At 39.1% G+C, this 22,988-nt stretch overlaps 1 protein-coding gene and 1 long non-coding RNA gene across 3 annotated transcripts; both read left to right on the top strand.

The window, feature by feature from the left end:
* The first annotated feature begins 7,775 nt into the window (after positions 1-7,775).
* LOC122642131 lies at positions 7,776-8,315 on the top strand. Of its 2 annotated transcripts, none has more exons than XR_006330015.1 (3): positions 7,776-7,862; positions 7,971-8,067; positions 8,262-8,315. It is a non-coding gene; the product is annotated as an uncharacterized LOC122642131 (long non-coding RNA). The 2 variants fall into 2 exon arrangements; XR_006330016.1 differs by having other exon boundaries at positions 8,215-8,302.
* A 6,069-nt stretch (positions 8,316-14,384) lies between these two features.
* On the top strand, positions 14,385-22,929 carry LOC122643611. Its single transcript, XM_043837223.1, has 7 exons — positions 14,385-14,464; positions 14,549-14,651; positions 15,433-15,523; positions 18,749-18,837; positions 20,169-20,243; positions 20,811-20,902; positions 22,869-22,929. Exons 1-7 carry the CDS (start codon positions 14,385-14,387, stop codon positions 22,927-22,929), a joined length of 591 nt encoding a protein of 196 aa, XP_043693158.1.
* The last annotated feature ends 59 nt before the right edge of the window (positions 22,930-22,988 follow it).

The following is a 22,988-nucleotide window of genomic DNA, read 5'->3' on the forward strand; positions in this document are numbered from 1 at the left end:
ACATAATATTAATAGGTTATAACCAAAAAATACATAAAGATAAAACTACCCCCAAATATAGAGAAATCGTGAATAGGCTAGTGTCAGCCTATTCACGATTCCTCTCTGCTCCCCCTTACTCCTAACACATCCAAACGGAGCCTTCACACCTTCATCTTTCACCCTTTCATATTGTTAAAAAGAAGGGGCAGGGATGAGCTTTGGACCATAGAATCTTGCTCTAGAACCAACAGTAACAGGAGTGAAGATGGCTGTGTAGCCTGTGTTCATATAAATAGGCTGGGCCTAGATTATTTAGGCCCATTTTTCTCATCCAATCAGTGATGAACTCCACAAAATGACCATTGTTCAGGAAATATGGGTTGATGTCTCATTGTGTATGGTCTATACTTGTTAACCCAACAATCCCAAAACATGGTTAATTAGTTCAATATAAGAGGAACAGAGATAAAATGAAGATTTGTGAGTTCTCTCTCTGAATGAGAGTAACCCTGGAAGAGTATTGTTTATATATTAAAGATAATAGGTATAATACATCCCTTGTATAACAGAAGAATTACATCACATGCCACTACTTGTCCTACATTACATCTGTCTGTTGTATTACTCTAACATCCCCCCTCAAACTAAGCCGAGAACAAAGGCCTAGTTTAACAGACACACTTGCCAAGGCTTGCCGCGATAGTGGCTTAGTGAATACATCAGCCAGTTGTTGATTAGAAGGAACGAATTTTGTGACAAGCGAACCAAGAGCCACCCTCTGACTCACATAATGATAGTCCACTTCGATATGTTTTGTGTGGGCATGGAGTATTGGATTGACAGTCATATGCAAAGCACTGAGATTGTTGTAAAATAACGTGGCTGGACGTGGCTGTGGAAGACCAATGATGAACACATTTATGTGTGAAATCTTAGGGCATAAAGCTTACATTTTACCACATTGGACAGAGTTACTTTGGTGCTTTCTTGTGCTTTTTAGGTTTAAGATGAATTCTTGTGAAAATGGAGCAAATGATGCTAATGAGACATTTTTAAGCTGTTTAGTGGTGTTTGGCAGTAGCCGGAAGCGCCCAGGAGTCGAGAAAATCAAGTTTGGATTGAACACTAAAAGAATCGTGCCAATCAGTCAAATTTGAACGTGATTATAGTGGGCCCCTTAGCATAATTTTGAGGTGTCATAGTATGGATGCGTAGCCTGTCGAGTCAGCTTTGCAACGGTTCAAACGACACTTGATTCCGAGTTAAAACGAAGAAGTTACGGCCGTTTCCCTGGATAGAGGTTTATTTATAATTATTGACACTCGTCCGGAGACAAAGTAAAGCGAAAGTTTGGATTCCAGAGGCTTTAGCGCAATTAACAAAAGTTATCTTTCTGTCAGCCGAAAGATTCCATTTGGAAGGCTTTAGAGCAATCCAACTTCAACTTGAGATATCTTAGGCTCCCGAATTTCAAATTGGACGAAATTTGGGTCTATTTTGGGTGATTTTTCACAAGGAATACAATAGTGAGGCCTATATAAGCACCCCACGCTCCACCTTTTTTTGAAGGACAGAATGGATATTTTGTTTATTCTTTGAGTGGAGTCCTACTCATCATTCTCTCTCGTCCAACTTTCCAAGGGCACTTTTGGGATTTGACTATGGATAGATTTAATTTGGAAAATATTCTCTTATCCTTGGAAGGTTGAAAAGTCAAAGATGCATTGATCTCATTGCTTGGAGAAGATATCTACAAAGAAAATGAAGCACAAGAATAGAATAGGAAAATTACTTTTGAGAAATAGAAGGTTTATGTAGCTTAGATTTTTATCTCTCTTAGTTTCTATTTTTCTCTTTTTTCTTGGGATTCAAGCAATGTAAAGAAGAAAGGAGAAGGAAATATTTCTCCTACAATATTTCTCTTCCCTCTTCTATCTTCTCCTCTCCTTCTCCCTATAAATACCTATTCTCTTGGGTTGTAAGAGAGGGAGTTCTAGTTAGTTTAAGTGAGTCTCTAGTTCAGTTTTTAAATTAATTTTAGTTCAATTTTGATTAAAGTGTTAGTGAAATTTCTTCTCTTCTTTTCTTTCTAAATTGTGATTTTTGGCTTTCTAATTTTTAGTTTTGATTTCATAAGATTAGTTCTTTGTAGTTCTTAGTTTTGATTTCATAAGTCTAGTTTAATGATTGTAATAGGTTTAATTCATGCTTTAATGTCTTCAATATGGTTGTAATAGTTCTAGTTTAAAGCTTCCTAGTCTAAGTTCCTATGTTGATGATAAGACTTGGAGATTTAGAAGAGGAAGCCATGTTAAGTTTATTCAACTGTTCATGCAATTAATTCGTGCAAGCAAGTTCAATCCGGTTCAAACACATAAAGGTTTTTATTCTTTAAACCCTTAATCTCACTCTCCCTCTCTTCTATCTCATTCTCTCTCTCTTCTTCTTCTTCTCCCTCTATTTCTTTTATTTTTTTATGTGGTTGTCTATTTCTTTTATTTTTCTTATGTGGTTATGAAGTATGGCTCCATTTTTATTCCTTTCAATTCGCTTTAGTTTGATAGATTAGATGCTCATGTGTTAGGACGCCAATTTAATCCCTTAGATGCGTAACTTTGTTACATGCTTGTGAGTTAGGATCCGTTAGTTTAATTGCCATTAGTTTAATTTAGTAATTTAATTACTTTGGTTCACTTTGCATTACTTTTAAGTTAGTTAAATAGAGTGGCGTATATCTCCTCGTGTTCGACCCGTTGCTACGATTGACCCGTACGCTTGCGGTATTATTTTTAAACTCAAACAACCAATATCACGGAGGAGAAATGCCAACCAAGTGAGTTCAGTAGTAGTAGAAGCCATAGCCCTATATTCAGCCTCCATGCTTGAGCGGGCTATGGTGGGCTGTTTCTTGGCGCTCCAAGAAATACAATTAGAGCCAAGGAATGTACAAAAACCTATCGTCGAGCGTCTAGTGAGTGGACACCTTGCCCAATCTGAATCAGAGAAGGCATATAGATCCAAAGAACTGTTGCAAACAATACAAAGTCCACGATCCAGGATCCCACGGACATAGAGGAGAATACGCTTGACCATGCCAACAGGCATATGCTGGCACACGGAATTGACGGCAAAAGAAAGATCCGGTTGAGTCATAGTCAAGTATTGTAAGGCCCCAATGAGACTACGATACAATGTGACATCAGTGAAAGGATCAGTCGACGCCAAATCAGGCCGAAGAGCCATTGGTGTAGCCGTGGCCATGATGTCACTCAGATGTGCGCGGCGTAGTATATCCGTTGCATATTTTATTTGAGACAAAAATAACCCTTGAGGGGTAGTAGTCACTTCTATACCAAGGAAGTAATGAAGTGGACCCAGGTCCTTCATAGCAAACCATGCCCCCAATGTACCAATAAAGTCTTCAATAAACTGTGGATTATTACCCGTAAGAACAATGTCATCCGCGTAAAGGAGAAGCACCACAACACGGCCCTTGGACCGGTAGATGAACATAGAAGAGTCAGAAGAGCAGCAAAAGAAGCCACATTCAGGCAGAAATGTGCTAAACCGATCAAACCAAGCTCGGGGTGCCTGGCGAAGTCCATAAAGTGCACGATTCAGACGACATACAACAATGGGCCGAGAAGCATCAACAAAGTCTAGTGGCTGACTCATGTACACTGGTGTAGAAAGAAAGCCATGCAAAAATGCGTTTTTCATATCTAATTGCTGGATTGGCCATCCAAGAACTGTAGCAATGGTTAACACCAACCGAATAGAGCCTGGTTTAATAACCATAAAGTCAACACCCTCTTGTTGCGTGAATCCCTTGGCAATTAACCGGGCTTTCAACCTTTCTAAAGTGCCATCAGCCTTCAACTTGGTTTTGAAGATCCATTTGCACCCAACAATATTCATGGTTGAATCACGAGGCACCAAAGTCCAGGTCTGATTTCGGCCAAGGCCTCCATCTCCTCAAGCATGGCAGCAGTCCAGCTGGGATGGCAAAGTGTAGCAGGCGCAATTTGTAACTCTGTTGGAGGCCCATTTGAGGCTGAAGGAATGGTAATAGGTGCACTAGGCTCACTAGGCCCACCTGTGGCATTGGGTTGTTGAACTGAACCAGTAGAAGGCCCACTAGAAGCACCAGACCCACTGGACTCTTGTGGTGGCTGAACTCTAATAGGCCCTTGAGATGGCTGAACTGTAACAGATCCAGGAGGATCAGAAAACCAAGACCCGCTGTGTGGTAGGCAACATGTGATCTGAGTTGGTCGGAGGGTTGAGCCAATGCTCAAATGTCCCAATATCACAAGCTGTAGACTGGTGCAACGCGGGTGAGGTGTTTGATTGGTGAAAGGGAAATACACCTTCATCGAACACAACATGCCGGGATATGTAGACACGCCCAGTAGGATGGTAAAGACAGTGGTAGCCCTTGTGTTTATCACTATAGCCCAGGAATACACAAGGCAAAGAGCGTAGCTAGAACTTGTTGGTGTTAGAACCACATAAGGAAGGATAACACAGCGTGCCAAACACCCGCAACATAGAGTAGTTAGGGTATTTGTGAAATAACATATGAAGTGGAGTGTCCATGTCCAACAACTTTGAAGGCAACCGATTTATCAAGAATACAGCTGAAGAGAAAGCCTCAACCCAATACCTACGGGGTACTGAGGCAGCATACATCATTGCAAGGCCCAACTCTACTGTGTATATGTTTCCTTTCAGCCACACTATTCTGCTCGGGAGTGTTTGGACAAGAGACATGATTCACAATACCAAAGTGACAAAAATGTGCCAAAAAATTCTTATCAGAAAATTCTCCTCCACCATCACATTGAAATGCCTTTAGTTTAGTTTCAAATTGTCTTTCTACCATGGATTGAAAGTTCAAAAAAGTAGCAAAAAAATCTGATTTCCTCTTAAGAGGATACAACCAAGTAAACTGTGAGAAATCATCAATGAAAATGACGTAAAATCTAAATTGTTGAACACTGTCCACAGGGGCTTTACCCCACAAGTCACAGTGAATGCGATCCAAAGGAGCAGCACAACGAGTGAATGAACTGAGAAAAGGTAACTTCCTACTCTTACTAAGCTCACAGTTGGAGCACAAAGTCTTAGATTTTTTAGTTACAGAAATGAGACCCTTATTGAAAAGAAAATGTACTACCCGACCATATGGATGGCCTAACCGCTAATGCCAAACATCTTCAGTAGCAGATTGAAAAAGAGAAGAGAAAAAAGCCAAAAGATCCTGCTCAGTGTGAGGCTGCATTCTAGATGGAGTAGCAAATGTGTATAGACCACCATTGTTTTTCCCCGATGCCAAAATCCTGTTGGACCGAAGATACTTGATCACAAAACCATGTGCATCAAATTCAAAAGAACATGGAAAATCTTTGGTTAATTGAGAAATAGAGAGCAGGTTTTTCTTGATGGCAGGGACCAGAAGAACATTCTTAAGAGGTAATGAGGTTGTACTAGTGGTAACACTGCCAGTTCCTATATGTGTAATAGGAAGGCAAATTCCATTTCCTACCAAACTGTGCTAGAACTAGTATATGGAGTAAGAGATCGAAGTGTACCAGATGCAACAGTGACATGAGCAGTAGCTCCGGTATCAGGGAACCATTCTAAGTCTTGAGGGTTTTTTAGATGAAGCGCAGTGAGAGCTTGAGGTATATCATCCGGTTGATAGCTATTATCAAATCGGCTGTAGCATTTTAGTGCCTCATGACCATGTTTATGGCATATCTGACACTTAATAGAAGTTCGATTGAAGGATCCTTAGTAGTTCTGCTAAGAATTTGTGGAAGAACCTTTATCACTCTGATTTTCCTTGTCATCAGAGGGTGCGGTTCTGGAATTTTCAATGAAACCACGCCCTTTAGATGTGAAACCAGAGTTGCGACATCCTCTGCCACGATTGGATCACCTTTCAAACCGAGAAGTCTTGGCCCCAAGAACCGCAACATGAGAACCAACAGAATCAGAGGAGGTTATATTACCTCTATTTCGAAGCTCATGGCTATGGAGCAGAGGAACGAGCTCTTGATAGCTTGGAACAAGTGGCTTAAGCATAGTAGTGGCAAAAGCCTCATACGCAGAGCCAAGATTCGTCAAGAGCAGAAAGACCTTCCTCTGGTGTTCAATAGGCTCGCCGATTGAACTAAGTTGATCGCAAATGTTCTTGAACTCGATCAAGAACACTAACAGTGAAGTAGACTCGTCTTTCTTCAGGAAGTGGAGTTTGGATAGTAACTCAAACTCGCGTGCCTCAGATGCCTGTGATAATGAAGCTACAAGAGCATTCCTCAGATCTCAAGCAGTCTTGACTCCAACTGCGAGGCCAAGAACTTCCTCCGAAAGAGTACCGGTGATCCAGGCTTTCACAAGCCGATCTGTACGAATCCATGACTGATAGTCTGGATTCACGATCGATTTTCCATCTGGACATGTGGATTCACGAGCTGGTGGTGTGCATTCGCCATTGATGAACTGAAGCAGATCTTGGCTTTCGATTAGAGATAGCATTTGTGTTTCCCAAAGCAAGAAATTGGACTGTGTAAGCTTGAGAGTAACAAAATTAGCTACATTGAGTGTGCAAGGATAAGGAAACCCCATCGATGAATCTGCCATTAATGGTTGCAGGTGTGAGAGGTCAGTTCTGTTGAGCTCTGATACCATAAGAGGAACAGAGACAAAACGAAGATTTGTGAGTTCTCTCTCTGAATGAGAGTAACCCTGGAAGAGTATTGTTTATATATTAAAGATAATAGGTATAATACATCCCTTGTATAACATAAGACTTACATCACATGCCACTACTTGTCCTGCGTTACATCTGTCTGTTGTATTATTCTAACACAATAAACATGGTAAGGAGATAAAACATCTATAGAAGAATCGGGATCTTCTACCCAAAAAAGAAAAAAAAAAAAAGAATCGGGATCTAGCATTCCAGCCTATCCCGATTCCTGCTTATTCGGAATGGCACCAAAGGCGATTCTAGCATGACTTTTGACCAATTTTAAGGGGTTTAACCGGAAAGGAATCAGACTGGTCCTGATTGCATCTCTCGAACCCTGATTCTATCTCATTATACCATCTTTTATCCACCTATGGTGTTAAAAAATGGTATCAAATTAGACTTATCAGACCGATCTTGTATCAGTGAAAAGATTCTAAATGCGACAAAACCTAGGGGTGTCAAAAAAACCAAGCCAGCCCGAGCCTGCCCTAATCCACCTTGAACCTAGACAGGGCCATCAAGCCTAGCCTGGCCTGTTGACACACCTAGTAAGGATCAATCAGGGCTGGGTTGAGGGTATGCTTGGCCCTGGCAGGGCTGGTCTGGGTTCGGGTTTGTTAAAGCTCCTAAGCCCAGCCCAGTCCAGCCCGTTGACACACCTAGTAAAATCTGTCTTACAAATATTTTTTGTCTGATTCGACCCGATACGGTAGATCCGATCCTATATACTGGTCCCAAAGTCCCAGAGTCCCAGTCCCAATACCGTTTTATATAAACCATGATCGCATCCTCACCAGGATCCAAACGGACCTTAAGAATTTGCGCGGGCTAAGTTTGGAAGGTTGGTTGGTCATAAAACACAAAGGTGGGAAACCCTTGAACAATGACGCCAAGTCACCAACGATAAAAAATCGTCTCTCAGATCACTCCCTCCACTTAGTATCGGTCTTCGGAGCTCAGAGAAGCCTTTTAATCTCTCCATTGTTGTTGTTCTACATCCATTGAACTGCTTTTTCTGTACACCATCGGCTAGCCTCGCTAACCCTAGCTAACCCTTGTCCAAGGACAAATTTGTCGTTCTTCGTTCTACTTCATCAGAAGGCCATAAACCCATCCAAAGGTAATTACACTTCTATAATCAATTTTCTTCGAGGATCATGTATGCAGATGATGTTGATGTGTTCTCTAGTTTTAAGAATCACTAAATTAAGATTGTCTTTAATTCAAGGCCTCGATGGTGGAGGAGCATTGCCGAGTTGGATGGCAGGCTATCTTCCAAGTATCGCCATGAAATGTCTAGTTTGTTGCTTGAATCCTATTCTGAGGTATGTCCTTTTCTTATGTTTACCCTTCAATTTAATTTTCTATGGTTGTTATTCGCCATTTATGTTTTGCGGGCGCTTTTGTTGTGAAAAAGGGGGAGCCGGGGGGGGGGGGGGAGGAGAAAAACTTATAAGCTGACTTATTTACAGTTGATGTTGCCGGCACACTAAATTTCGTACTGTTTCATTCTGTGAAGATAGGAGCTTTCAGTCATTCGTACCACATTGGTGGCAGGAGCTGTCCGAGTCATGTATGGGCCTTCATTAGTCGGTGCTCCTTCATTTGCTTCCTTAGGTTAACATTTTTCTTTTAAAACTTTTAAATGCATTATGCAGTCATGGATTCTAAAGCTCAAGCTCTACTGTGCAGATACATCGAATTGGCAACATTATTGACCCAAATCATCTGGCACCTCTTAGTCTTAGAAGGTTAGTGCATTATTTTTGTATCATTCAAGTTCTATGATGTTGCATGGCTGCAAAAGATCCTCTTGTCATGGCCCTGCTTTATCATCTTCTTCCATTTACTGCTGATTCTTTACCCAGTCACTAAATTTATGAAACTAAATAGAGCAAATGACACCTAGTCCTTGTTTTTGTGGAATAAACATTAGTGTTAGCTTGATTCCTTATAGGTAATATGACTAATCAAACCGTGTTCCACTAGCTATCATTAAAAAGCTGATGTCAATTCAATTGAAACTTTCATCAACGTTTCACAATCACATCCTTTTTTCAACCTTAAAAATTCCAATTCTGAACAGTCACAAGTTGTCTGATCTAAGAGAATGTCCAGACTTCTACTATGTTCCATGTTTTCCAATAACTATTTTCACTACTCTCTATAGTGAACTAAATTATTGTTCTACCAGCTAACTTTTTTCTTCTGAAGAGATTTATGAATTCTTTGTACATACAACCTCTTTTCTTTTCCTTACCCTTAAAATTGTTGGTTCAGTAATTGTAATGAAAATTTTGTTTCTTCCTTTTGTTACTCTTAATTTCAGATTGATTATGATTTATAATTTTAGTATTGCTTTATGTTCCTACATTGGTTATTTAGGGTATGTATGGAAACCATTCTGATTAAAAAAATTGATTTTGGGTCAGAATCGATTTTTTCTGTTTCTGAATTTTTGGAGTAATTATGTACCAACAAATGTTGTATGGTAAAAAATTGATTCTGCTATACAGAGAAACAGAAACATGTATGGATTGCCATTTTAACAGAAACAGTTTCCTCTTATATTTCTATCAAATTACATAAAATCTCATCCCTTGGCATAATTTTCATAACACAAATGAATGAGAAAATTTCACTAATTTCAACATGTCCAAAATAATTCCAATACTAAACATAATGTTCTTACACATCAAAAAAACTATTGATTAATTTTCATTCAATTGGAGCCATGTTTCTTGATAAAGCCAACTAGTTTGCAATGTACTTTCGAAATTCATCCATCTCTCTTGCCCTATTTCGTTGGCATGTCACACCCTGAATAGAAACTTAAGTCACTAAGGGGTATTACTCACTTTGATTGAACTAGAATGTATAATAGTGATGTGTATGCCTCTTATTGTGTACGCATGTACGGTTTGTTTTTTTATATATAACATGTATTCTTATAAGATATCATTAGTACAAAAAAAAAAAATGCCCTTCCATACTAGCTGGACATATGTCTAGCCTAGGCCCTGATCCCAAAGGCATTTTGACTGGGCTGAAACAGCCACCCTACCATGATGTCCATGTTGCACAGTAAAAATGTTCAGTCTATCTTTTATCTTTCTTTTCCCCAATTTGATTAGTGTCACTCAATTCACTGCATTGGGCAAGCATTTGTTAGAAGTGGGACCCTTTTGGACCATCCTTACAGAGGTTGCTTGCTTGCTTGCACAAATCAAACCATACTTGCAAGGAAGAAGAATTACCAATAATAGCTTCAGCCTTCACCATAGTTCCCACCCCAGTGCATCTCTCCCTCTGCCACTACATCACCGAACACCCAAAACACAAACAATGAGAGAAAGAAAGCCTCTTCACCTGTGATTGGGCTCCTCTCCTTGGACCCTTTTTAACCAAAACCAAAACCTCTCTCTCTCTCTCTCTCAAGAAGGAACATGAAGGTTTGATAAGCTTTTTGTCCACGTTTTCTACCAAAAAAATGAAAAAAATAAAAATAAAAATCAAGAACCAAGCAAAAGAAGTCAGGGAAGGCAAAGGGAGTTGGGCTTCAGCATCAAATGCTGCTTCTCTCTTCCACCATACCCAGCCAGAAACCCATAGTTGCTCTTCAGCTAGACAACCCTTTCACAGATTAGCTAGATTTGCCCAGGCAAGCAAGCAACCTCTGTCCTGCCCTTAATTTCTACTTAAAGAAATTTTTTTTTTTGTTGATGAATTCCAACCGAAAAAGAGGGGGAAAAAAACACGAGGAAAAAAAAAAGAGGGGACAAAAAAAAAACACAAGCAACCTCTGTCCTGCCCTTAATTTCTACTTTAATTACTTTTTTGTTTAGGAGCTTTCTCTCTTTTTTTTAACACCAGGCCAAGCTTCGGTTGAGCCTTGGGAATCCGGGGCTGGGCCTGGGTTTTATGAGCAGAGGTTAATGAGAAGAGACGGATAAACTCTTATCCAATGTGCAGCACATATACGAAATGCAATTAAATCAGTTGAGCACATTGATTTAAGATCCCTTGAAATCGTGGAAGAGTTTTAATTGAAATCTGCCAACTCGGCTAAGAAACAGGTGAGCCTCATAGAATGGATCCAACCAGAAATCTGATCAAAGAACTCCACCTCATCACCCTCATGGATAAAAAGCACAGAAATTTGTCCAAGACAAAAGCTGGGCTTAAAACTAGATTTGTGAAAACTTCTTTCTCAAATACACAAAGGATATGGTGGTAGTATATCTCCATTACAGAAACTGAAGATATCAATCGATAAATTAAATGTGTCAAGTGTCTGTGTGTGTGTGTGACAGAGAGAGAGGATTGAAGGTCCTCTTGGGCTGGAAGTGGTTCTTGTCGCCCAAGGTGGTTCACATTCAAATACAGAGGAGGATTCTCAAAGAGATATCAATTTCGTTTTTTTTTTGATGACATAAAGTGTAATCACACAAACCACACACCAATCCCAAAAGGTTAACCGTTTCGATTTCGTTTTTGTGATCTAAGGTTTTAAACCCTAGATCTCAAAAAGAAGAAGAAGAAGAAGAAGAAGAAAGGAAAGGAAACATTACCTGAGTTGAAGTAGATGCAGATGATCCAAGCTTTGATAAATCAGAGCTTTTCCCTTCGTTCGAACAGAGGCAGAAATGATGGAGCGAAGAGGGTTGGCAGTGTTCTTCGTTTGAGAGATGGAGAGGGTAAAGCCGTTTTAGGTTTTGTTATGTTTTGAGGGAAAATTCCAAAAAATGCCCCTCTAACTTAAGTCGTTCTAACGCTACCCGATTTTTCATAAAACCAATTCTTAGAATTGAGAAACTCCATTTTGGTGTTTCTCAAAAGCTTGCCAGAATTCATTATATCACCTGGTCCGTTTCAAAGAATCACAATAATGGACTTGACAAACCATACATAATTTGACTCAATTCTGCCCCCAGAATCAGAAAAAATGCCAGAATCTATTTTTTGAAAGGTTACCATACATACCCTTAGTGTCCCAGTTTATGTTTTCTCTCTCCCTCTTCTTTATTGCCCTGACCTGTGGTGTGGTTGTGAAAATTATCATTTGGTTTGACTGTGATTTATGGAAACTATTTCTTCACATTCAATGGCTTAATGGTCTTGTGATATTAATTAATGAATGGGACCATGTCCTTCCTTTATGCATGAATTATTTCTATGCTTTTACCTGTTCATGTCTTTATCTATTGGCTATTGTCTATATTTTTTTGTCCATGTGTTCATGTTGTCTTTTTCACTTGTAATTTGTTCATTTGACTGACAAGATATATATGTCTTCATGATCTATTTCAGAGAGGGCGTTTCTGGACTGGAATTTGACACCAAGGTGATTCTAGATCTCTATTTGCATCGATAATTTTTCAAATGAAGAAATGTATTGATTATTGCAGAGTGGTCAATTTTTTGTGTTATTTGTGTAGGGATGAAAAAAACTGTCATTATTGCATGAAATAAGACGAAACAACATCTGATAACCCTGGTTACAGATTTGCAAGCTTTAAATTAGAGAAGGTAGATAGGAAGCAATCGTTAGTAGTTCTTATTGAAATACAATAGTAAACATAGTCGTCAAGATGTCGCCTTGGTTTTTCCCCCCTCGACCGCCTTGGGTCACCTAGCCACATTGGCGACTATGATAGTAAATTAAGAAAAGTTTCATATAAAGAGCTAGCCAAGAAATTCAGAGCAACATAATCCTAAAGAGAGAGTTGAGAAACTTTTACATGACTCAACTAAGAGAGTTTTTCAGGTATCTTTTAAAGGAAAGAATTCTAAGACACTGGATCACAATATGTAGGCCAGGATGGAAGCTTATTTTTGAAGTAAAGCGTATGAAAAGTCCATCTGTTATTGTTAGAATGTATGGGCCAGAATACCATGGGGGTATTCTAGACCTTTCATTCATTTATTTTCTTCTTTTTTTTGTTAAGCTTATGTCGGCTATGTAAGGGCATATATGTCCATGTAATATTGTTTCTCTTTATTATAATTAAAGAGCTTGAGGGATCACATTGATTCACTCAAGCATTATTCCCCAAACTGTTTTGTTAACATGGTATCAGAGCCAACTTTGATCTAGGTTTTCAAAACCCCCACCCTCCCATGGCTGCTGCCCAGCAAGCCCCAGCGTCCCATGGTTGCTGCCCAGCCTCCTTTGGCTGCTGCCTAGCCTCTTTTGATTCATGTCCCTTCGCCCGAGGGGAATCCATTACAGGGGGAGATCATGGAAACAAGTGGTGGTGATCTTCCTATTCAGGGGGAGCTGACTCCAGTATAGAGACTATTAGTAAATTTCAGAAGGCCATTGGCAACTCCAACATTCTCACTTATAAAAAGAGATGTTCTAGTAAAGGGCAACTTTAGTCCACTGTAGCACCAATACCCATCCAGTTGCCGACTCAGGATCCAGATACTCCTCCTGGGCCTTCCTCTTTCGATCTTCCCATTGCAAAGGTACTAGGACTTGCACTTTACATCCCATTTCTCGTTTTGTTTCTTATAGTTCTCTTTCTCCTTTTCGTGCATTTGTATCATCTCTTTCTTCTGTTTCCATTTCTAAAAATTGGTAGGAAGCATCTACAGACGGAAAGTGGAAGGCAATAATGTTGGAAGAAATGAGAGCATTAAACAAAAATAATACGTGGGATCTTGTAGCTCTTTCTCTAAGGAAAAAACTAGTGGGATGTAAATGGGTGTTTGTGGTCAAACAGAAGGCAGATGGTATAGTGGATTGGTACAAGGTACGTCTGGTTGCAAAAGGCTTCACTCGGACATATGGAGTTGACCACCAAGAGACATTCGCACCAATAGCAAAACTCAACACTGTAAGGGTATTGTTATCTTGTGCTGTGAACCTTGGATGGGATCTTCAGCAGTTGGATGTGAAGAATGCCTTCCTCCATGGTGAATTGGAGGAAGAGGTATATATGGACAATCCCCCAGGTTTTTCCAGTGGTGCTACCAAGGGCAAGGTGTGTAAACTGAAGTGTACCTTCTATGGATTGAAGCAGTCACCTAGAGCTTGGTTCGGTAGATTTCACAAGGCTATGCTTTCAGTGGGATACAAGCAAAGCAATGCTGATCATACCTTGTTCATCAAACGAGTGGGTGATAAGGTAATTACCCTCATAATCTATGTTGAGGGATAGAGGTTGTTCGTTCTTCAAAGGGCATTTTCCTGTCTCAAAGAAAGTATGTCCTAGATCTACTGTAAAAAACTGGGCTGCTAGGGTGTCATCCTTCAGACACTCTTAGTGAAGCTACTACAAAACTCAAAGAAAAGGGAGGCGAACCAGTTGACAAAGGTCATTAATAGAGATTAACGGGCAAACTTATCTACCTCTCTCACACTCGACCAGACAGTATGGTCAGCCAGTTTATCTCATTCCTCTCATATGGAGGCAATCCTTCGCATTTTACTATATTTGAAGTCTGCTTCGGGAAAAGGAATACTTTTATCTCCCATGGTCATCTTAAGGTTGAGGCTGATGCAGATTGGGTTGGTTCAAGTGATAGGAAATCCATCTTTGAATATTGTTCGTTTGTAGGTGGGAACCTTGTCACTTTGCGTAGTAAAAAACAGAATGTGGTGGCAAGATCCAGTGTTGAAGCAGAGTTCCGTGCGATGGCTCATGAAATCTGTGAATTGTTGTGGCTTAAGGGGTTGTTGCAAGACATTGGGGTTGCTGTCCAACCTCCAATGATGTTATATTGTGATAATAAGGCTGTCATTAGCATTGCTCATAATCCTGTCCAGGATGAATGAACTAAACATGTGGAGGTGGACAGACATTTCATCAAGGAGAAGCTGGAAGCTGGGCTAATCTGTGTTTCTTATGTGAAGTCTACTGATGAGCTGGCTGATGTGGTCACAAAGGAGCTGAGTGGCAAAGTATTTCATCCTCTTTTAGTCAAGTTGGGGCTGTTGGGCATGTGTGATATCTATGCACCAACTTGAGGGGGAGTATTAGAATGTATGGGCCAAAATACCGTGGGGGTATTCTGGATCTTTCATCCATTTATTTATTTATTTTTTTCTGTTCAGCCTATGTCGGCTATGTAAGGGCATATATGTCCATGTAATATTGTTTCTCTTTAATATAAATAAAGAGCTTGAGGGATCACATCAATTCACTCAAGCATTATTCCCCAAACTGTTTTATTAACAGTTACGATGATATGTCTTGACACTATACAAAGATTATTTTGACTTGGGATTGTAAAATGACTTATCTACGTAAAACTCTAGAAACATTTCTTTAATAAGATAAATTTTAGAAGTTATATATTTATGCTTTGCTTTATGCTGCCTTGTTTTCTTTGGATTTATGATGAATTTTCAAGTTGAGTCTTGTTGAGAAATTTTAATAAACTGTGCCATCAAACTTGTACTGGAATTTGTGTAAATTTTTTGCTTTAGTAGAAGTAAGTCACCTTTGATTACAGGAAGAGTGACATTCTTAGAAACACCAGATTGGCGTTTGGCATTTGGTTATGCGTTTAAGCAATTGTATTGCTAATGACAGCATAACTTCCTATTTGAACTCTCTTGGCATTCTGCTTCAGCAGTTGAAGTTAACACATCATTCCTCGCATTTTGTTTTAATTTTTTCATTTCTTTTTGGTGACTCGTTCATTTTTTTATGGCTGATTTCTACTCTTGAATCTTTCAGGGAGAATACTTGGCATCAGTAACAAAATCGGGGTGTTTAACAATTCATGACTTTGAAACTCTTTATTGCCTGAGTAGTGGTCTATCACCATGGAAGTGTCATCGACTTGAGCATATTGTGTTGTTAGCATGTAGTAGTGAATGATCTCATTTATTAAACCCAAATACTTGCTTAGATGCAAGATGCCCCTGCAATATATATATAGGGAAAAAGAATTCTGTCTGGGAGCGTGGCACCTGCACCCAAACACAGGATGGGGCAAAATGACCGCCTCGCCCTCCTGAAAGGCAGAAATCCTGCCCCAGTTGATGCTTCCGTGCGTGCTTCCATTGATCCCCGCGCTGGTGAGGAGGGGCCATGCTCCCAGACAGAAAACTCTTCTCCATATATATATATATATATATATATTCTTTTTAAAGTTAAGCTTCAAAATATGTTATAGGATTTTATTTTTCGCTTTGGCAATTTTTCTTTCATGGTTTGCATTAATCAGATGTTTTGAATCTTTCAATACCAATGGACTGATACCCCAAGAAACACGAGATGTAAACAGAATGTAAAGTTTGTACACATATACATTTTTGTCAATTACCCAACTGAACTGAATTGAAGAAGTCAAAAGCCTCAACTAGCGTTGCATGGAAAATCAACTGTACATTTCCTATGTATTTTCTTTCTCAATTAATCCAGAAACCTCTCTTGTGATTTATTTTCCTTCAAAATGAAAGTCAGTCCTAATATTCTTTTCACAGTAGATAAAATCTCCTAAGAACACTTTGATTCAAAATATGTCAAATAGTCTAATGCCATTTCACTGCTTTTCCTTTCAGGGAAGATTTATAAGGAAATGACCGAATGCTGATCAGCATTTGGAGATACCAATCTGACTTTCAAACAGTTATAGTATCACTACCTTCCATAAGTCAACAATTCAGTCTTTGTTTTGCAATCTTTTGGAAAAGAAACAAATCTTTCACCAGTGTAAATAACCCCACCAACGACAAAGGCATCTTGGCAAGGATGTCATGTCCTATGGTTGATCTCTTTGGAAAGATCCAATCCCTATAAATCAAGAGTTCCTGATCCATTCACCCCTCTCTGATAATTTATTAATTTATTTCTTCCTTGATACCCTGCTGAAGTATGAGACTTTTCTCCTCTGCCTGTCAACTTTAACCCAATGCTCCCTCACTACTCAATATGGTAGGATTCAATAATGGAAGATTTTCTTACAGATTACTTACAAAACTATGCTGCAACAATGCAGCTTATGTCGACATCTCATTGAGTCATGTTTATCAGTCATTAGCATATCTAACTATCTAGTGACTTTCCACTTAATTTGCAAGATTCATGTGAAGAAAATCCTACTAAAAGTCTAAAAGGCATACGGCCAATATTTTCATCAGTGCCTTGGAATGAGTAAATCCCCTATACTTTTCATTATGAGGACAATAACCAATAGTTTCCCTTAAGCCCTGGGACAGAGTATGTTGCAGGAGATTGTCAGCTTTGCAGGAATAAATTTATCTATGGACCAGTTGAGTGGAAATGTTGACAATATTATGGTTTTAGACGTTATTGTCTTTCCTTGACACATTATTCTTCCTTCTTTTGATGTGACATCTAACTCTCGACTTCTCATTTCATTTTCCTCTGACTTGCATGATGCATCTTTAGAGACTCCGAGAGGTTGGCTACCCTGTTTGGAGCAACATGCTTGGATTACTCTTAGTAGATAGCAGCTGAAGTGATGGGACAAACAGGTCCATGTATTCCACTGCCCACCCTGTCTTAGCTATGCACGTTTCATGAATAAGGATATCTGCCATGTGGTGGAAAGAGTGCCATTTCTTTTTGTCCCTTTCATGTAGAAACGTGATGATTCATTGGCTGCCATTACCTAGTAAAAGTTCAAGTAATGGCTGGGTCCATGGCTGGATGACGCCAAGATATATAGCCAATCCAAAGATGCTTGTCCATCTGGATTGGACATACAAGTAACTATAGTGGTAGAAAACCTGCCTATCAAACTGAAGATTAAGCCTTTTGTGTCCGAATAAATCCTCTTCCAATTTGTTGAACCTAACACGATGCAGCGAAGAATGGAAACGCAAACAACAATCACACAGTACGCATGAGAATTTACGTGGTTCGGCAAGATTGCCTACACCCACGGTGAGATGAGATTTGTTCCACTATCAATGGAGAATAGGGTTACAGTTGCTCGTCCTCACACCTCTCTCAGATTTTTCGTTATAGAGAAAGAACTCTCGCTACCTGTTTATAGCGAAACCCTATACAAGAAATTTACTGAAATACCCATATAGTCCTTACAAAATTTTCCTCGGGGATTGGTGCCCCCGAACCCCCTCCATACCCCGCAATAGTCCAAAGCGGGTCCAACGCGTGAAACATGCAAGAGCCTTCGGGTCGCGTTGCGTCCCACGGAGGCTCCACACATCAGTCCAATCATCAAAAGTCAAGACACCAAACCTCAACAATCTGGATTGGACATACAAGAAACTATAGTGGTAGAAAGCCTGCCTATCAAACTGAAGATTAAGCCTTTTGTGTCCGAATAAATCCTCTTCCAGAATTTTGATTCCTTTTCATATGAATTCAGACAGATGCTGAAACTTGTATATAGTCATTACTATACTGCACCTTACATGAACAATAATAGGACATCCTTGAAACAAACATATAACGTTGACTATATGGATGCATTCTGGGTCTTGTGGGTTCTCTGAAGTTGCATGTGAGACCATATTTGAGCAAGGTTTCAAGGATTAGGATCGGACTGGCCGGATCACCTGATTTGGATTGGGAACAGCAACATAGTTGAGCATGGTTCCACGGACTGGGATTGGTGGTCGCCAATACTAGCCTATACTAGCTGATATCTCTAGAAATTGGGCCAGAATGGCCAATCTAGGTTGGTATTTGTGGCCACATATCCGGTCTCCGATATGCTCTTTAAACTCTTTTATTTGAGTACCGCACATGAGTTGTTCTTGTTACATAATGGTTTCTTTATACTTTATTATGAATATAGTGACAACCACGATATGCAACTTCTAAATGTTTGCCTTCCATATTTTGCATGTTCTAGTAGTTTAGTTTAACTTGTTTTCTTATGTTCCTGTTCTGCATCTAGGATTCTTAGCTCTCAGTTACCATGATTGTGTCATGTGCCGCTGGTTCTATGGCATTGGGAATATGCTAGTACTTTCTATTCTTATTTTCTACTTGAAGTCCAGCTTGGGATAAAAGTGTTTACTGCATTAGGTTCATTTAGTGTGATTGTTTGTAGGTTTGGAAGAAGATGAAACTAAACATTTGCTGCACCTTTCTACTCATCAACTTGATGTCGTTCGATGGAATCCAGCTAACCAAGATGAGGTTCAGAAGATTTCACCATCTTTCATGGTTCATATTGATACATATGGATTATGTTCATACTTCATAATATATGTGCTGTTATACTGAGTCTGCTACATGTTCCTGTTGAAGTTTGTGCCATGAAAAGGATTGTTCCTCAGATCATGGCAGTGTTCTTCTTTAGTAAATTTAGATCATCTTGACATCAGTTTTTTCTAGAGTGTAATAAACTCTATGTTGGTAAACTAGTTTACAACGGTCTCATGTTGTACTGAGAGATCTGTTCTGATTTAAAGCAGAGGTTGGATTGATAGGTGAGTGTTTCTTGTCATCCAATCTGCGAGCTTTTTTTCTTTCTTATGTTTTTGGGGTGGAGGGGGGAGTACTAGGCTCTGCAATATTCCTGCCAGCAATTTCTGACAAATAGCCACATAAAGAGGAATTTTAAATTTGGATAATGACAAGGACATTCTTGCTGGTTGCCACTAAAGCTTCTAGTTAATGACACGTAAATTCATCTTTAACTTCACTAATTTTTGGAGTTAAAAAGAAGAAACTTGGTATTATCAAAAGTGATTGTAATTTTAAGTAGTGTTAGCTTGTGACCTGAGGGAAGCAGCTATAGTGGTTGAACAGGATTGTTTGTTTAGAAAATGTCACGTCGAATAAAAAAAGAAAAGAAAAAGAAAATGAAACTTGTGAACTTTGTGCAAGTATTGGAAAATAAACTTATATGGGGTTATCCTCAATGGTGCCCCTTTCCTGCTCATTTATTTATTTGTTATGATAAATAAACTCTAAGTTATTGGAGAATAGTAGTTAACTGATGTAGATACACCCTTACATTACATTCATGGAGGAAGGGTGGTGATGTGCATTACCTGATTTTTATTTTTTTGCCAAAGAGCTTGGGTTCAAGGATGGTGCATGTTAGCTCTCTTACTTGCAGGTGATGTGTGTTAATATAATCTCCATGAAGAAATGTAGGTTTATTTGCTGTTGTTGTAATCTTTCTTGCTACTGTCAGATTTGATCTCATGGTCTTTCCAGCTTCCACAACGAAATATGCACGTGTATGCATTTCTATGTTTTTACTTTTGTACATACATTTACTTTGGACCTCTACTGTTGTGTATTCTTGATTTATGCCAGTCTACAATGCACATGCATTCTCTTATGCTAATAACTGTCCAAGTCAAATTATAAGCTCTAAGCACTTAATTTTAGACAATAATCAGATGCTCATGGCTTGCATTTGCTAGTTTTATCTAGAAGATTTTCTATTTCCAACCAAATGCTTTATATTCTTGACCTTTTATCCCTAACTTGTGACATGGTTGTGTATTCTGCAGGTTGCTTGCACATCAATGCAGAGTAATGAAGTTCTTCTTTTTGATATTGGTTACATCTCTTCTGAACCAACAGAGGTCAGTTTCTTCCTTTATTTTCTCTGCGCCTGTAGTCTGGGGCTTATTGACAGTGTGCTTTGATGGATGCTTGCTCTTCTCAGAGGTGCTACTTGCCAAGAACACTAGGTTGACCTAGGTCCATGCCCAGAATGGTACTTTGGTCCATCTAACATGCTCTTATATATTTATTTTCTGGTGTGTCCACTCATAGTTGTCACGGTGTCTAAGCAACCCAAGGCGTTGAATGGGCCTGGACGCAAGGCGATCAAGGCGACACTAGTTGTCAAGGCGTCTGGATGCCAAGGTGGTCACCTAGGCGACGCCTTGACAACTATGGTCTACACCTATCTTGTGTGAGGCTGGTCGCAAGTTGTAACATTGGGCCTTTTTTTTTTTTTTTTTTTTTGCGTTCTTTGGTATGGTATAAGCATTTTTTGTTTGGATGAATAAGTATAAGTATTTTAAGAAATGGTTGCATGTGGGATTCTAATTAGTTGATTATTTTGGACAAAGTTATCTCTTATTATTATCAGCTGTCTTGTGGTCTGGTCTTGACTCTAATGTTCATGTTTATCAACAACACAGGTGCTAAGAAAGAAGCCTACCGTCACGGTGCATGGTTGTGAAACCCTCAAGGGTTTATCTGATATTTCTTTTACTTCCATTGACAAATCAAGGTCAGTAGGACCAGAACTAAATTGGTGTATCTATTCCAGACTTACATACCTGATCATTGGATGGATTTGATATATCCTTTGTTTATCAGCAGTGGATTCCCCTTTATTGTGTTTCCACCTCTTGTAATTAATTGAGTCTTATGGAGGATGAAGGAAAACTTCTAAAATTCTAATGGATGCTTAGGTCTAAGAACTCTTAAGCAGATATGCTATCCAAGTGAAGGATGTAATGGAGATCTATGTTAAATGGCTTAGAGAACGTTGCCGATATCTTTTTTGGTGACTATGGCACTATGCTCTTTTAGATTTCTGGGTTCTCTTGAACTCCATGGGTTTACCCCTCTAGTTCTTGTTTAAGTTCTCTCTTTCTTTTCTTTTAGTGTTACAAAAACATGCAGTCCATACAAGGACATAATCCATTGAAAAGTATCATTGTTGCTGTGTAGCACCCTTCCCTCCCAAAAGCTGTTGGAATCATTTAACACTTACATAAAAGAGAAATCTAAAAACAAAATCCAGGTGCTGCATAAATTTGTATGTGGGATGGCGAGCATCTTTGAATATTCTTCTATTTTCTCTCTGTAGTTCTCAAGAATTGTGAATGGTGTGATATTCTGTTAATGTGAGCTCAAGATCGAAAGGGAACCCAAGGTGGAGACATAAGCACCTGCTGGGGCCTTTTGTGTCCACCAACTCCAGCCAAAGAAGCAATAGGAGCTCCAAATATCTATTGCAATGTCGAGGTAAAGAGAAATATGACAGGCCATCCTATTAGGATCATTGTTCTCTAGACTAAAATGAGTCCATATGGCTGTCCTTTTAAAGCTTAGCAGGCATCTCATGAGGCCGTACTACCCTTTTGGATTCACCCATGAAATCAGGCTCTTAACACACAAAATCCTCCAAGTCTTGATTTATCTAATATCTAAACGTAAAATGTTTTCACAGCCCTGTATCGTTCATCTATGCTACAAACCTACAACAACCTATTTGTCATTTTCTGGCTATGTCCATGTGTCGTACTAACAAGCATCTCACACCGGATGCTTCATATCATAGTTGTCATGTCGCCATGGCGTCGCGTTGGGAGAGGGGCATATCGAGCTACGCCATGGTGGATGTCAATATATGTGATATGGCTTCTGGGGCCACATGGACGCCATACCACGATATGTTGGCATATCGTCGATATTTGTACATATAAAAGTTAGATTAAAATTTTTTTTTAAACCATTTAATAGCTTAGATGCTTTGCTCCAAATCACATACACTAAAGAAAGACTATTGCTATCAAGTCTAACAGTTAGCCTATCATTTGATTTTACTATTGCTTTCAATTATTTGATAGGTTAATCTATATTTTCAATTTTCATACTTTCATATACACTAATGGATATTAGTTACACTTTCATGAATTAAACCATAGTGGCATAGTATATTAGTAGTAGTGTAGTACACTTTCATGTTGATTTTTGATGTTATAGGACATATATTATAGCATACTAAATGACATTAAAAATACAGAAAATAAAAATTAAACATGGTCGACATGCTCGCCATGGCACGCCATGGGGCGACTCGATATATCACGTGACACCCTTCCACCGACTTGATCGCTGCGCTGACAACTATGCTTCATATATATATAAATTTAAATAAAATACAGGGAGTACAAGTGTGGAGGGGGAAGTCTGTTGCAGAAAGAAAACAAGTTATGGCCAGAAGAATGAAGAAGAAACATAATTACAATCACCCGGCTAACTAGGTGATTGTCTAGAACAACATTATGATTACATACTTACAGATATTTCAGTGTTGAGCATTTGGGGTGCTACGTTGGACACCAACTGTTGTCCTTATTATGCTGCTGTCCGCTATTATTTCTAGTTTTTTATGCTTCTGTCCCAGCTGTCTGACATCAGTTTTTTTAATTTTCTAATGTAATGTTTTTTCTTCAAAATTTCAGAGATATTCCTTATTTTGCACACATCTCAATTCCAAAAGCAAGTCAGCTTATGTTTAACTAGAACCCTCAAAATGTTGTTACCCAAATGCGATACAGCTTTTATGGTTGGGTGTGGGTCTG

This window comes from Telopea speciosissima, chromosome 10 (assembly GCF_018873765.1).
Source record: "Telopea speciosissima isolate NSW1024214 ecotype Mountain lineage chromosome 10, Tspe_v1, whole genome shotgun sequence".
NCBI lineage: Eukaryota > Viridiplantae > Streptophyta > Magnoliopsida > Proteales > Proteaceae > Telopea > Telopea speciosissima.